The 17,029-nt window shown below is 26.9% G+C and overlaps 1 protein-coding gene across 1 annotated transcript in view; it reads right to left on the bottom strand.

Moving 5' to 3' along the window:
• LOC123531550 (uncharacterized) overlaps positions 1–16,740 on the bottom strand; it is a 52,538-nt gene extending 35,798 nt beyond the window's left edge. The window contains exons 1-2 of the mRNA XM_045312610.2: positions 16,723–16,740; positions 16,090–16,184 (exon numbers count right to left, since the gene is read on the bottom strand). Coding sequence (XP_045168545.2) covers positions 16,090–16,171 — 82 coding nt within the window. The 5' untranslated portion in view covers positions 16,172–16,184; positions 16,723–16,740. The remainder of the gene's footprint in view (positions 1–16,089; positions 16,185–16,722) is intronic.
• Positions 16,741–17,029: the final 289 nt, after the last annotated feature.

Raw genomic sequence — 17,029 nt, 5'->3', positions numbered from 1 at the left:
AAAGCAATGTTTACCTTTATTACCTAAGAAAGGTTTAACACTTCCAGGATATAATTATTGTGGACCAGGAAATCCCTAGATAATGGACCTCCTGTCAATGAACTGGATGCAGTATGTATGGACCATGACTTTTGCTATGACAGTGGTGTAAAAAAGGGTACATGTGATAAGCAAATGCTTTCCAATTTAAATAAAACTAAATCAAAAACATTTGGAGAAAAGATTGCAAAACATTTAGTTGTAAACCAGCTATCAAAACGAAATACACACTTGGGTTGGGACAAAAACAAAAATCAAAAAACGGGAAAAGGGGGTAGAGTTTTCCCCCCGGGAATCACATGGAGCGATGAATTAGCAGAAGAATTTACACAAACCAATTAAAAGAAAATTTAGGAAACGAAGAGTGTTTAGTTAATGATATTGATGATACTTGGTCAGCTGATTTTAGTTGACATGCAAGCTTTTTCAAAATATAATAAAGGGAGTAAGTACTTGTTAACCGTTATTGATATTTTTTAGTAATTATGCTTGGGTTATTCCATTAAAGAATAAAACTGGAGAATCTGTTACTGAAGCATTTGAAAAATAATTTTAGAAGGACGATTCCCAGTAAATTTATGGGTAGATGAAGGAAAAGAATTTTATAATAAAAATTTGAATCATTTTTGAATAAAAATAAGATTAATATGTACCATACATTTAATGAAGGAAAGGCTGTAGTTATTGAAAGATTTAATAGAAGTTTAAAAAGAAAAATGTGGAAAATTTTTACAGCAAATAATACTTATACTTATTTAAATAATTTGCAGGATATGGTTGATAAATATAACAAAACAAAACATTTAGTATAAAAATGACACCAACCGAAGCTAGTAAAACTTAAATAAAGGTACTGTTTACTTTAATTTATATGGTGATTTAAAGATACCAAGAGCAAAGCAAAATTTAAAATTGGTGATCGAGTTCGTTTAAGCAAACTTAAAAGACATTTTGAAAAAGGATATACACCAAACTGGACAGAGGAAATATTTTTAATTTATAAAAATTAATAATACAAATCCCAGAACATACACTATTAAAGATTTAAATGATGAAATAATTCAAGGTTCATTTTATGAACAAGAACTTTTACCTACTACACAAGAAGTTTTTAGAATAGAAAAAATTATTAGACGAGACTATAAGAAAAAACAAGCTTTACTAAAATGGAAAGGTTATAGTGAAGAATTTAATAGTTGGGTTCCGTTTAGCGATCTTGAACAAATTTAATTTAGAAAATAAAAAGTTTAATTATATAAATGAGTAATAAAAATCTTATTTCTAATAATAATGGAATAGAAACAATAGATCAGTTAATCATTCACTTAACCAAACTAGCTGCTGCTTACAGAAAAAGTTATAAATTTTGTGGAAGAGTAAGTACCGGATTATATATTACAGCAGGTGTCTTTGGTTGTTCAGCTGCATTAGCACTTGTTCCAGCTATTCCTTATTTTATAGCAGTTGCTGGCGCTGTTCCATCAGTAATTACCATATTTACTAACAGACTAAAACTTGACGACAAGAAATTTATTTTAAAAGCACATCATCACAAAATAAAAACAACTAATAACAAAAGCACGGATTGGAAAAGTAAATAAAGAAGAAGAGAAACAAGTTATTCAGGATATTTTTACAATACTATTAGAAATGCAGAAAGAAAAAATTATTCAACACCTCTTGAAATGCATATGAAGGAATTTAAACTTAACGGAATAAAAGTAAAAAAGAAGAAGAACTGTATTAAAGATTATTAAAGATTTTTTCTATAAGCATTTTATATAAATGAGAAAAATTATATCAGTTGAAGGCAATATTGCATCAGGAAAAAGTACGTTTTTAGATATTATTAAAGATATAATCCTAATTTTAATATAATTCCAGAACCAATTCACGAATGGCAAATGTTATAAACCCAAGCGGAAATTCATATAACCTTTTTGAACTTGCTGCTCAAGAACCTTCCAAATATTTATTTCCTTTTCAGCTAACAACTTTAAACAGTCATATAAAAATGTTATCTTCTGCTAAACAGTTTGATGGTGTTTCTGTCCTTGAACTTTGTTATTTAACTAACAGTAACGTTTTTACAAAACAACATCACGACAACGGTGTTATAAATGACCCGAGTGGGCAGTATACAATCTTTTCTTAACTGATCTTATTATAAAACCATATGGAAAAAACCCAATTGATGGATTTGTTTATGTTAAAACCGACCCAGAAATATGTTTTAAAAGACTTCAAAAAAGAAACAGAACGGAAGAAAAAAAAGTTGGTTTAGATTATTTAGAAAAACTACACAAATTACACGAAGAATGGTTAAAACAGAATGTTTCAAGAAGGTATTAAAATTTTAACAGTTGATAACAATTTAGAAAAATTGACTTTAAAATCTTATTCAAAAGATATAGATAATATAAACAAATTTCTCAAATCAATATTAATTTCATTAGGTGCGTTTTTAAAGATTTTTTTCTATAAGTATATTATATAAAAGATGGTTAATAGAAAGGTAGATAGAATGATTATGTCAAAATTATCTAGCACTTTAGGAGAAATAATGAACCCAGACAAAAATTCATATAAGAAAGTTCTTAAAAGAAGAAATTTATTAATTTCAAAACTTGATCAAATAGTTAGCGATGAATATAAAAAATCATGTCATTGATAAATTACAAAATGTTATAGATCCTTATCTTCGTAAAAGAACTTTATTTGAATGGGACTGTGGTTGTCTATTAACTGAAGAAGAAAATGATGAAAGATTTATGTGATTGTCCCAGACCAAATAATTATCGAAACAATCCTAAAAAGTTATTGTAACCGACTGTGATACTAATGAAGAAAAAATATATAGAAGCACTTACAAAGCATCTAAAGAATTTGGTATTAATGCTGGGTTAATAAAAATGTGTTGTGAAGGGACAAACCGAGTAAAATGTGGAATATCAAAAGTTAATGGAAAAAGATATAAGTTTAAATATTTTATTTCTTCTTAAAGATAATTTAAAACTTTATTTATTTTATTATTTTTTTAATCCTTTTTTGCTTAACGAATTTTATTTTCTAAATATAATATATAGATGGAAATCGAGAGATCTACAAAACAATATTATAAGAAATTTGAAATTAAAATTACATATAGACAAGATCCAAAAAATAAATTATATTTAACTATAAACGACTCTTATGAAATACTTAAATCTGAACTTAAAACTTTAAAGGTATAAAAATAAATGTTGTTTTAAAAATAACTTTTGCAAAAATGGATAAAACTGATACAATATAAATCAGCTTATTTTTCAATCAAAGGCTTTAGAAATTATTAACACAAACGAAATAAAAAAAACTTTACATCAAGCTTTTGATAAAATAATAAATAGAATTGGTAATTGGATTTCTGAAGGAAGTGGCTGGAGAATAGAGTCAGTTGATGCTCATTATATAAATAGATATAAATATAGTCCATTGGCTGCTTCAAGTTATTTAGAATTACCAAAACCATTACAACATCCAATGAAAGGATTAATAAATATAAAGAATGATGATAACGAATGTTTTAGATGGTGTCATTTAGCTTATAAATTTCCTGTTGAAAAAGACCCTCATAGAGTTTCAAAATTTTAAAAAACATATAAACGATCTTGATTATACTGGAATAAAGTTTCCTGTTACATTAAATCAAATACCTAAAATTGAAGTTTTAAATGAAAAAATCATTTAATATATTTGGTTATGAAGAAAATATTTATTTATCCATTGTACATATCAAAATATCAATACGAAGAACACTGTGACATGTTGCTAATTACTAATGATAAAATAAATGATAAAATAAATGATAAAATAAATGATAAAATAAATGATAAAATAACTGATGATGACTGTAAGCCCTCAAGAACTGTAATCCAACATTATGTTTGGATAAAAGACTTTAATAGATTAATGTTTAACAAAACCAACATAAAGAAAAAAATATTTTGTAAAAGTTGTTTACAACATTTTACATATGAAAAAAATATTAAATGAACACATACCAAATTGTTTAGCTATTAATGGTATCCAAGGTGTTAAAATGCCAAAAGAGGGAAGTAAAGTACAATTTAAAAATTATCATAAAGGTTTAGCAGTACCTTTTGTAATTTATGCTGATTTTGAATCAATAACTAAAAAAGTTTTAACTGCTTTACCATTCAACTGAATCTTCATTTACTGAACCATATCAAAATCATATAGATTGTGGTTACGGCTATAAAGTTGTTTGTTGTTATGACGATAAATATACTAAACCAACCCAGATTTATAGAGGCCCTAATGCAGTTTATAAGTTTATTGAAAAAATGCTTGAGGAAGAGGAATATTGTAAAGAAATATTTAAAGAGCACTTTAACAAAGAACTAAGAATGTCTAAAAATGATTCAACCGAATTTAAAAAACAAAAGTTTTGTCATATCTGTGAAAAAGAATATATAGAAGATTCAATCAAAGTAAGAGATTACTGTCATATAACAGGAAAATTTAGGAGGAAGTGCTCACTCAGAATGTAATTTTAAATTTTTTAACTAACACATAAAATTCCTGTTATTTTTCATAATTTAAGAGGTTATGACGGTATTTTATTATGCAACAAATAGGAAAATTTAAAAAGAAATTAATGTTTTTCCTAACAATATGGAAAGATATATGGCATTTATGATTTCCGACTTGGTCTTTATTGATTCATTCCAATTTATGTCTCAATCATTGGATAACCTAGTAAAAAATATTCCAGAATTTAAATACTTATCTCAAGAATTTGATTACATAGAATTATTAAAGACAAAAGGTGTTTATCCATATGATTACATGGATTCATTTAAAAAAATTCAAAGAAACAGAATTACCTTCTAAAGAAGAGTTTTATTCAATTTTAAATGAAACACACATATCTGATAATGAATACGAACATGCTAAAAATATCTGGAAAAAATTTAAAATTAAAACAATGGGAGAATATCATGATCTATATTTAAAAACTGACGTATTACTTTTAGCTGATGTATTCGAAAATTTTAAAAAAACTATGTTTAGAGTACTACAAATTAAATCCTTGTCATTATTTTAGTAGTCCTGGTTTAGCTTGGGAGGGCAATGTTAAAAATGACTGGAATTAAGTTTAGATTTAATAACTGATATTGATATGTATCTTTTTATTGAAAAGGGACTGAGAGGAGGAATAAGTTATATTTCAAACAGATACAGTAAAGCAAACAATAAATATATGGAAAGATTATAATCTAAATTAGAATCTAAATACATTATGTACCTCGACGCCAATAACCTTTACGGTTGGGCTATGTGTCAACCTTTACCCTCTGGAAACTTTAAATTTATATCCGAAAAACAATTCAAGAAATTAATTGCAAAAGGTTTAAACTAACTTTATAGTTGAATGTGATCTTGAATATCCAAAAGAATTACATAAAACCCACAATTGATTATCCTTTAGCTCCTGAAAAAATTAAAATACCAGATCAATGGCTTTCTGACTATAGTAAAATATTAAAACAGAATTTGAAATAGGAAAAAGTAATGTAAAGAAGTTAGTTCCAACTTTAATGAAAAAACAAAATTATTTTAGTTCATTTTAAAAATCTTGAACTATATACACAATTAGGGTTAAAAGTAACAAAAATACATAAAATATTAACTTTTGATGAAAGTCCTTGGTTAAAAAAGTATATTGATTTTAATACTCAAAAAAGATCTAAAGCAAAAACTTCATTTGAAAAGGACTTTTTTAAGTTAATGAACAATTCTGTATTCGGTAAGACGATGGAGAATTTACGCAAGAGGGTTAATATTAAATTAACTCATGATGAAAATATTTTATTAAAATACATAGCCAAACCTTCATTTGTTAGTTCAACGATGTTTAACTCTAACCTTTTTGGTATTCATAGAATAAAAGAAAGTTTGTTATTTAAACAGACCTTGTTATGTTGGAATGTGCATTCTAGATTTATCAAAATATTTAATGTATGATTTTCATTATAATTACATAAGGAAAAGTACGAGAGTAATTGTAAATTATTGTTTACTGACACTGATTCATTATGTTATGAAATTAAAACCAAAGATGCATATGAGGATTTTTATAAGGACAAAGATTTATTTGATAATAGTGATTATGATAGTAATTCAAAATTTTATTTCGATAATAATAAAAAAGTAATTGGAAAATTTAAAGATGAAGCTGCCGGTGTAGTAATTGTTGAATTTGTCGGATTAAGAAGTAAAATGTATTCTTATTTATTAGAAAATGAAGTTAATGTTAAAAAATGTAAAGGAATTAAAAAACTTGTTGTTAAGAAAACAATAGTTCATAAAAATTATAAAGATACTTTGTTTAATTCAACCCAAAGTAATCACACTTTTAAAGTTATTCGTTCTGATAAACACAATCTTTCCAGTTATGTTATTAAATAAAACATCTTTATCATGTTATGATGATAAAAGATTTTATTCTTGATAATGGTATTGATACATTAGCTTATTCTTAAAATTAATTAAAACTTAAATTAATTCTTAAATTAAAACTTAAATTAATTCTTAAATTATAGAACCATAAATTGTTAACTGAATATTCGTAACGTTTAAAGAATTAATATAAAAAACATCATCCATTTTAAATTCATTTGCATAATTAATAGAAATAGATTCATTTTTTCTATTATTTTTTACATGATAACTTTGAAGAATTACACTTTCTTTATTTTTTATTTGTAATTTAGCTTCTCCTTTATCTAATTTAATTGCATCAACAAGAATAATTAAGATGCAATTTTGTTTAATTGCCACAATATTACCACCCTGAACTAAACCAGGACTAGCATTTACAGTTTGCCATTGAAATAATCCACCATCAGTATCTTGGGTATAACTTGTTAAAAACAATGGAGGTTTTCTTATTAAGTGTCTTTCTATTTTATTTACTTTTTCATTTATATTATTGAATATTCCCATTATATTAATTATTCCAGTTAAATAAAACACAGTTTTAATAAGTTAAATAAATGTCCTTTTTAGTTAAAATAATTTATAATAGTTTGTTCATTTTGTTTTACATTATTAATTTTTAGTATTTTATACAATAAATCATACAATGGTACTTTGTCTTGTAACATTTTAATGAAAAATAAACAATAATATCCACAAAGCATACTTGTTTTGTCTTGATATTGAACATTGTTGTATTTTACATTTGGTATATACTTAATTACTTCTTTTGGTGGAGGAAGTCCAAATGGGTCGAAATACATGTTATTTACATAACAAACCCAATGTGTTCCAGGTCCAACAGAGTCGTCCAAATTTATAATTCCACACTCGTCCTTTTCTTTTAATTTTAATTTTGGTAGACCTGTGGTCTCCGAGAGTTTCACTCTTGGTAAATTATTTCTACTAAACACACCTCTAAAGTTTTAAATTTTTAATTGTTTTACCCATTGTTCAATTTCAAAGTTAGAAATAGGTTTGTTTATAAATTTTATTTTCTTTTTATTAAATTTTATTTTTTTTTTACTATAGGAATTCGTCTGTAAGGTCTCCGTTGAGAATCAATCTGTATACCCTGGCCATGTCCCTTACCACTTAACAAAGATGTAATCAAAGGTATTCCTAGACTAGCACCCAACATACCTAAAAACCCACCGTCTTGTTTTTGTTTTTGTGTTAATTTAATCACTCCAGATCCTACTAGTTGCTTTCTTTGATTAGGTGTAAGATATGGTGATATCATATTTCTCTTATCATTAGCTACTGAAATCATACCATTTCCAAGTATTTTACTAACACCAGTACTGGCCAGTCCAGAAAGGGCTCCAATGCCTAAAGGGGCTAATATTTTTGGAGCTATTTTTGCTGCCATTGGAAGAATTGTTTTTCCTAACAAACCAGCTAAAGCTCCTAAAAATCCACCATTTTGACCTTGACTGGACATTTGGCTTTTTGAAATTGTAATTTCTAATCCCTTATTATTTGCAACAGCTTTTTTAATTTGATTAATTTGTGTTTTTGTTAATAGTAAAGGGAAGTTTCCATGTAATTGTTCATGTTTTAATCTAAAAGTATGCGGAATTTTGTTGTTGTAGGCTCGGGCTAAATTTTTTTTTTTGTCCATCTGTAAGGTTAACTTTATATTCAATTAATTTGATGTCATTATTTATAATTTATATTTATTTTATTTAATTTATATTTATTTTATTTAAACAATGGGCAAGTTCATTTAAACAATAACAAGTTCATTTCCAATAGTATTTATTTCAACTGTTTCCTCATATAATACAATTGCGTAAATTACGATATCTTGCAGTGGGTAGTGTTATTAATTTAACTGTTAATGTAATTTGTTTAGGATCTTCTGTTATTACTTCCTTTTTATATTCCAAGTTAAAATGAACAAATCCATACAAACTTTGAAAATTAAATCTATTTAGCAGACTTCCAGTAGTCTTATTATTTTGTTTATAATAATAATTAATTACATCATCATATATTCTTGATATACTTGTGTATTCTGTTTCTGGATAAAAAAACACCATTACCAACTTCAAGACGACAAGAACTCAAAGTACAAGCATCATCTGCTGCATTAACTTTAAATGTATCTAATAAATGTGGGTTATGTTCTTGATTATTACTTTTGTCAGGTCGTTGTAAATAAACAAATACATGTTGTGGTTTTGTTACACCAGCCGTTATTCTAAAAGTTGTATTAATCTGTTGTGTATCAGTTGATTGCGTCATCATTTCCCTAAGGTATGACCATCTTGCTTTTGTAAATCTTTCAGTAGCAATTAGATCAAACCCAAATTCATTGAAAACCAAACGTGGAACCCATAGAATTAATTTTGTTACAATTACCCTACCTGGATCAGCAGCATTAGCTCTAAAAATTAATTCATCATCATCTGTCAGCTGTAGTGTTATTTGAATTTGACTTGGAGGTAAAATATTAGTTTCTAAACCCTGAAAAAATGAATAATTATTTAACGGAATCTTAGCATTTACCTCATTATTATCCTGGATTAATTCCTGTCTAAATTTAAAACCTGAATTATTATCAGCGACAGCAGTAGCAGTAGTATCTAAATAAATATATTCGTTTGTTCCAGTTGATTTTGCATAATCTTCAGACAATTCAACTAAATTTTTTACATTTATTACTTTGTATAAATTATTACAATCATAAACAATTTTACCATTTTGTTTAACCACTAACTGATCAATTAATGAAGCTGCATTATTAATTAGAGCAATTTGGGCTCCATTATACCTAGTACCATCAGCAAGCTTATTTACTTTAAAACTTACTTCAAAATAACCATTAAACCAATCAAAATATGAACTTCTATCATTAATTGGTAAAGTGATATCCGTTTTTTTTTGTTGCTTAACATTATTTCCCAGGACAGATATTAAAGCTGTATCTAATTGAATAGGAGTTAATTCATATCTTTCGCAATATTGTTTCGTTCTAAACATGTATATATTATATATTATTTTATTTTTTATTTTAGTTTTTATTAAAGTTAAAACTTTAGTTTTTATAAATTAATCTGTTAATACGTTTTTGTCGAGCTGAAGTTCCAGATCCTGACAATAATCTATTTAATCTTATATTAATATCCTCCTCTTTATCATTATTATTTTTATTATTTTTACTATTATTCTTTTCTTGTAATTCCTTAGCAATTAAATTACCAATGCTGGAGCAGGTTTCTTTTTAAGTTTTCAACAATTTTATCAGCAGCTAAATTTCCAACTTCTGTGCAACCTTTTTTGTTCCACTTTCAAGTGCTGCTTTTCCTGCTGTTTCCAAAGCTTTTTTTCCAGCTGTGCTAATGAAGATGCAACTCCGCTTGAAAACAATTTCGTTAAAGTGTCAAAGATACCTGTACCGTGTATGATTTCTTTTCCTGTGTGAGCATCAACATAAATAAATATTCCTTTATTTTTGTCATAAACTTTTTTGTACATTATATAAAACTAAAATTTATAATTTTCATTAATTAAAGTTTTTAAAACTTTAGTTTAATTAATTTCTTTTAAAATTAGTGTAAAACTTGTTTTCAACCTCATTAAAATTAATTATTCTACCAAATACATCTGTAATATATATTTCTTATTGAATTTATAATATATTTATTAATTTCAGAATATCCAACTCTTTGTGGTTCTTTTGTAATGGATAAGCTCTTGTTAAATCTGCAGTACTTAAAGCATAGATAATATCACTGAAATTACCATCAACAAGTGAATTATCAATAAGATCACAATGAATGTAAAAATTTTACCAATAGAGTTAGTTATATTTGGTGTTTTAGTTCCCCATTCAGTTTTGTCGAATTTTTTTCTCAAATCCAAGCAATGTATGAAAATTTGATATTTCCAATCCAACTTAAAATTATCTGTAATTGAAAATCAAAATCTTAAAATACTTAAATCAAATTCCAAACTTATTGGAGCAATTTCTGATTTATTAAATTCAAAATCATCATTACTTATTAATGTTTCTCTAATATAATTATTAATATCTGTGTAACTGTAAGAACCATTTGTAAATATGATATCTTTCCAATCCTTACCATTATGATAACGAATTCTTTTATTGTCATATTCATCACTAATATTATGCCAAGAGTAGGTCATAATGTTAATACTATCCAAACCAACAACGTAAGTTTTATTTTTATCTAAAATTAAAGAACGACTAAATCTGATTGTAAAATCACTCGGTTTATTTTTATTATCTTTAACTGTTTCAGAACTTAATACTATTTTTTGTTCCATTTATATAATTATTAAACATATCTTTTTAATAAAAGTGTAAATTCAAGAAAAATAATTTTTATATAACATTTCATGTTGTTCTGGTAAAAGTGAATTCATTTTTAATAGTTCATCAATTATTCTAATACCTTCATTTTTTAGTTCCTCATTATTATTTCCAGCATCAATTGAACCACAAATTAACTCCAACTCATTAACCAATTCTTTTGGATTACATGGACAAACGTCATAACCTTGTCCCCTAATTACTTTTTTAAATTTCATAGATCTTTTATTGATAGGTAATCCTGATTTTTCTGTTAATTCTTTAAATATTTTTCTTGAATGAATTGAATGTTTTTTATTATTGTTATATCTTTTATTAATCAAATCAATTAAATCATCATCAACTTTAGTGTTAATGACTTCTTTTCCAGTTATTCTATCCTTAGCAATTAATTTGTTTTGACCATAAAGTTTATTTAAGTTAATAATTAAATTACCATATTGTCCATTTGGTAAAACTTTATATGGGTTATGATATCTTATTCCTTTTCCCGTATATTTTTTTTGTTTACGAATATCCCTAATTACATCTAAGTAATTACTATAGTTGTCTCTTTTATTTATTAGGAATTGTATTTTATTTTCTTTTTCATCTTTGTTAATGTTTTTCTTTTTTTTATATTCTGTATTTTTGATGTTATTTTCTTTTTATCCTCCAATACATTTTCTATGATATTATCTAATTCTTCCCTAGTCATTTTTTTATCAGGATTTTCAGACTTGCTGTGAAAAAATTCAAACACTTCTTGTGGTGTGTTATATTCTATATCTAAAAGATCTAAATCAATTCCTTTATTAAAATCAACTTTGAATTCTTTTGGTCTTGCTCCCAGTTCTTCTGATTTTTCAGATGTATCATCAGTTGTTTCAGTTATTCCCATCTTTTTTCTTCCATAATCTTCTAATCTCTTAAGTTCATCTTGAGAAACCCATCCAGCAGGTTCATCTCCCCAATCTATCGATGAAGCCGATTTTAAAGCTTGTTCTTTTCTTATTTTATTTTCATAATCTGCCAATATTTTTTCAAGATTTTTAACACGTTCAGAGGAGTCCGGTAATGGTGCTAGCGGTTCTCGGAATAGCTGTGGTAAACCTTGATATGTTTGTATATCTTTTATTTCATCACCTAATAACGCTAATTGCTCCTTAATTCCAGGTAATGCTTTTAACTGACTTGATAATTGTTCTTTTTGACTTTCTATTCCTTCAGTAATTGGCTTATAAATTTCAGTGTACATATCCCGATTTGTAGCTTTTCTTACTTTTTCTCTCATTATTTCTTCTCTAAGATTTCTCATCTTTTGCCCGACTAACTTTTTTCTTATTCTTATTTCATTAAGTTTTGATTGCATTTTATTAATAATGTAAGATAATGTAAGATATTGTAAAATAATGTAAAATAATGTAAGATATTGTAATATAAGTTTTAAAACTTTAGTTTTTAAATTTTATTTAAAATGGAAATTCCAAATTATGATACAAAAAGTGTAAATCCAATAACTTTAAACAATTTTTATCCTTTTATGCCCGATTCATGTTTTAGAATGTTAATATGTGGATCTTCTGGATCTGGAAAAACAAATTACATTAATGCATATACTTCGAAAACCTCTTATATATTATGATAAATTATACTTGTATGCTAAAAACTTAGAACAATCTAAATATCAGGATTTAATAAATCATTTAAGTCAAATTGCAAAAAAAATTAAAGTAGATCCAAATGAAATACTTGAATATTCATCTGATCCCAACCAAATTGAACCTTGTGAGAATCTTGAATCAGAAAAACAAAAAGTAGTAATATTTGATGATTTTGTATGTGAAGATAAAAAAGTTCAAAATGAAATAACAAAATACTTTATTCAAGGGGCGTCACAAAAAACTGTTGTGTTATTTATTTAAGTCAGTCTTACTATAAAACACCAAAAGATATTCGAATTAACTGTTCACATTATATTTTTGTTTGAAAGTCCGGGTAAACGAGAAAATGATATGATTTGTAATGAACAAATATAGATCGTGATACTTTTGCTAATGCAACAAATCAAAAATTGATTTCTTATATATTGACAAACCGAGGAAGTTTTTAAGAAAAAACTTTACTGGTATATATATAATTATATATGGGAGTTTTAATGATGTAAAACAAATAAGTGAAACTGAAAGGTAAGTAAAGTTAAATTTGATATTGATTTAAGTGATTATGCTACTAAAAAAGCAATTCAAAAGCTTAAAAAAGGAAACGGAATCGTATCTTCATAGAATAAGGAACTTGATAACACAATGAATAGAGCATTAGATATGGGAGGTAATGAATAATCAACCTAGGAAATCCAAGATAAACCAACGATGCAGTTCCAAGACGGTTTGTGTATAAAAAAATTCAAGTGTAATAGATGACTATAAACTTGAAGATGTCAAAAGTATAAACAAACACTAGAAGTAGAAGTAAAGAATATTGACGAATTTTAAAAAAAGATTTTAAAAAGAATTCATTATTAATTTAATCAATTACAAGGTAAATTGAAGAGAAATGAAAGCTATGACTAATTCTATTAAAGAACTTGAAGAGAAATCTGATTTGACAGATGACAACATAAAGAAGTATTTCGAGTCAATTTAAACATTTTATACACTCAAGTTCAAGAATTAAAAGATAGTATGATTAAACATGAAGAGCTAAAGATAAGATTATTGAAGCTGAGAAAAAGTTACAAAATATGTATCAGTTAGAAATCAAACAGAAATAAATAAACTAAATACTGAAATGGCAAAAGGGAATCAAGATTTACTCGATACATTTTCAAATTTAATTTGCAGAATAAATCTGAATTGGAAAAGGCAGCTCAAAAGAGGTGATGATCATGATACAGCATTAGATAACTTTAAAAAGAATTAATTCTAAATAGATGACTTTAAAAAACAAATTCGAAATTGGATTAGTATTGTTGACAACCGTCATAATTTAAAATATGCAGAATTAAGTAATATTACAAAAAATTACAAGAAGATATTAATGAATTTAATGATAAGTTGAAGAACATAAAAATGATCTGGACTTGTAGTTGAAATATCAGCTAAACAAGGAGAGTTAATTACTGCTATTACTGAAGCAATTAGATAATTAATGATCAAATTAAAAAATAATAAATGATTTGGACTCTGTAGTTAAAATATCAGATAAACAAGGAGAATCAATCACTGCTAAATACCCAAGTAATTACTGCTAATACTAAAAGCAATAACCGCTAATGTTGAAGAAATTACACTAATACCCAAGAAATTACAAAAGTAAAAAATGTTTTCTTAAAACAAGAAACACAATTAGCTAGAACAAAGAATACTGTTGACAAATTTATCTGCTTCTGAAGTTGCTACAACAAAACGACTTGATGATTTAGCTGAAATAATTCTTAAACTTAAAAAGAAAGACAGGAAAATAGAAGAAAGGGTAGAGGAAGTGGGACGTGAAGTGTTTCTTTTTGAATACTATAATAACACTCTTTATGATTATGTAAAAATGAAAAGTATTTTGACCGTAATGATGATGGATATATTACATTGAAGATATGGCCGTTGAACTATTTAAATGCATTTCAAGTAAGATGGAATTTTATTAGATTATAAAAATTTATAAACACAAAAAATATAATAATAAAGAACAAGTGTGCTTTTGAAGGGTGTGTTTAAGATCGAAAAAACCCGAACTAATTAATAGATATTAAATTTTTTATTAACGGGACCAGGCCCATAGGTGAACGGATAAACGATTAAAGCCCAATAAAACATTTTATATTTAGTTGTGGACTATTGAATATAACCAGCCCTTTGGCTATTTAATTCATTTATATTGTAATATAGTAGCAAGGACTTGAATGATCATTTAATATCTAAAGTATAAGAAAAAATTAAGTTATCTACACAAGGAACATGTTTGACATTCATCCTTATAACGATTCAAAATTACAGAAATAACATTTCGCTTTTGGGGGATAGTTACATAAATTCTACATATCGGATGAACCTGTATCGAGTTTGTATTGGTGAACTGCATCGGGTATTGTATTGATGAACCTGTAATCGGATGATCTGTATAACCTGTATCGAATGAACTGCATTTCCCTGATAGAAACAAACTTTCAAATTAAAGCTTAGTAAAATTTTAATTACTTGGTACCCAATAATTACTTACTAATTGAAAATAGTTTAAATACCTTTACATTTATATAAAAATAATCTGCAAAGTTTGCCAAAGTTTGCCAAGTTGGCAGACATTGTCACATTGCTGCCACTTGGCAGGATTTTGCAAAATATTGTGGAAGTGTTTAAAATTTTCTTTAATCATATTACATAGGTTTTAACAATAATTTGTTAAAATTTGTTTTAAATTTGTTTTAAATTGTTGAAATTTGGTCAGCATGGTCGGTTTAGTCAAGGTTAAATGTTAAAATTTGGTGAAACTGCGCCAAAAACCCCATTTATATAACTACTAAAACAAAATCCCTGACCCCTTTACCAGAGCCAAATTGTGTGTTTAATCTTTCTTTTTTAAAAAAAAACAACATATTTTTCATTTTGTGTTGCCCCTCAGTATGGCTGTTTCTATCAAAGGAACCCAAATGTATCTATTAAATTCTATAAGCCATGTAGAACGCTGAATTTTCATCAAAAACAAGAGCAGTTTTGCATGACCCGTGGACTTCAACATTACAAATATACCCTCCTGTCCATAACTGACCAAACATAAATATTTGTCAATAAAGTTGTTTTCTATTTCAATTTAGTGACTGTTTACGTATAGAACAGCATCATCTTTTAAAAATTACTAACTACTCTTTGTCAAAAAATTACAAAGCCAAACACGGTCACCCCGGCGGATAAAGTACACAGTGTGCTTAACTACTGATTATGCTTTTTGTTAACTGCAGGAAATATGGAAAGAGTGACAAAAGAGCTGTAAAATGGTTTTGTAGCTAATGGTAATCCTGCCCATTCTCACAAGTCACAATTTTATAAACATGAACAATATCACGAAAATATTACTATCCTAGTTTCAATGCACGCGTCTGTCTTAAGTGTGCATATCTTTATCTGTGTCGGATGTGTAAGAAAAGCACAGATTGTGTGTTGAGTTTAACCAAGACGCATTGAATTCTGAGTACTTACACAATGTGTCGAGGATGAATCGTTTATCAGGAACGGCCAAAGCCATTGGAATGAGGACGAGCACTACTAGAGCAAATTTCATTGTTGCAGTTGTTCTGAAATACGTAAGACAACAATAAGGGTTATGAGAAGATCCTTTCGAAGCGTAGAACGCAACCAAGCAATGTAATAGAAGACTTGGTCTGACCAAGTCTGTTCGTAGTGATAGTGAAAATGCAACATCCCTTACGCTCTCCTTGCATCTGCGTGTAATTTGTTTTCTCATGTATCTTCAAATTGACATTTCTTTGTGTATGTGAAAGTTGCAATATTTAAAACAAACGTAATTTATATGTATAACATGATAGACTTGCGGCGTAAATCTATATTGTAATTACTCGATCTTCAAATTAAATAGCTTAAAGTCGTCTGCTGACAGTTGTCATATTTTTGCAAACCACTTACAACAAATTCACTAAAATCAATACAAATTTTACGAATTCCAGACTTTTAGAAAAATCTTTTTTTTCTGGGGATACCGAACATAAGTAGCCTAGCTTTAATCTGCAGTTTTGTCCATAGTACAAAAATATATTGTTAAGATAAAGCTATTAAAACTAATTAAGTCCAAAGGCAGCAGTAGTTAGAACTTACTTTGATGGTGAATATAAATTGCTCTTTCTCAAGTGGAAGTGGACAACTGACCATTACTCACTTTCTTTTATACTGTCTTATGGTCAACGCAAAGGTCAATCCATGCGTAATACTCTTTGATAACAAAAGGAAATATATATTTATCAAGTGAATACGTATTAACAGAACATAAATTGGATAAAAAGTAGTCAAAACTAAAATGAAGAAAGGCTCTTATTTCTACCAATTAGACGTCTTCAATGTATAAAGTCTTTGCAAGCAGAAAGACGACACTTAAAAGGGGCATGCATCTAAAAGATCATCAACA

This window comes from Mercenaria mercenaria, chromosome 11, assembly GCF_021730395.1.
Source record: "Mercenaria mercenaria strain notata chromosome 11, MADL_Memer_1, whole genome shotgun sequence".
Classification (NCBI taxonomy): domain Eukaryota; kingdom Metazoa; phylum Mollusca; class Bivalvia; order Venerida; family Veneridae; genus Mercenaria; species Mercenaria mercenaria.
This window is presented reverse-complemented; position numbering and strand designations above follow the sequence as displayed.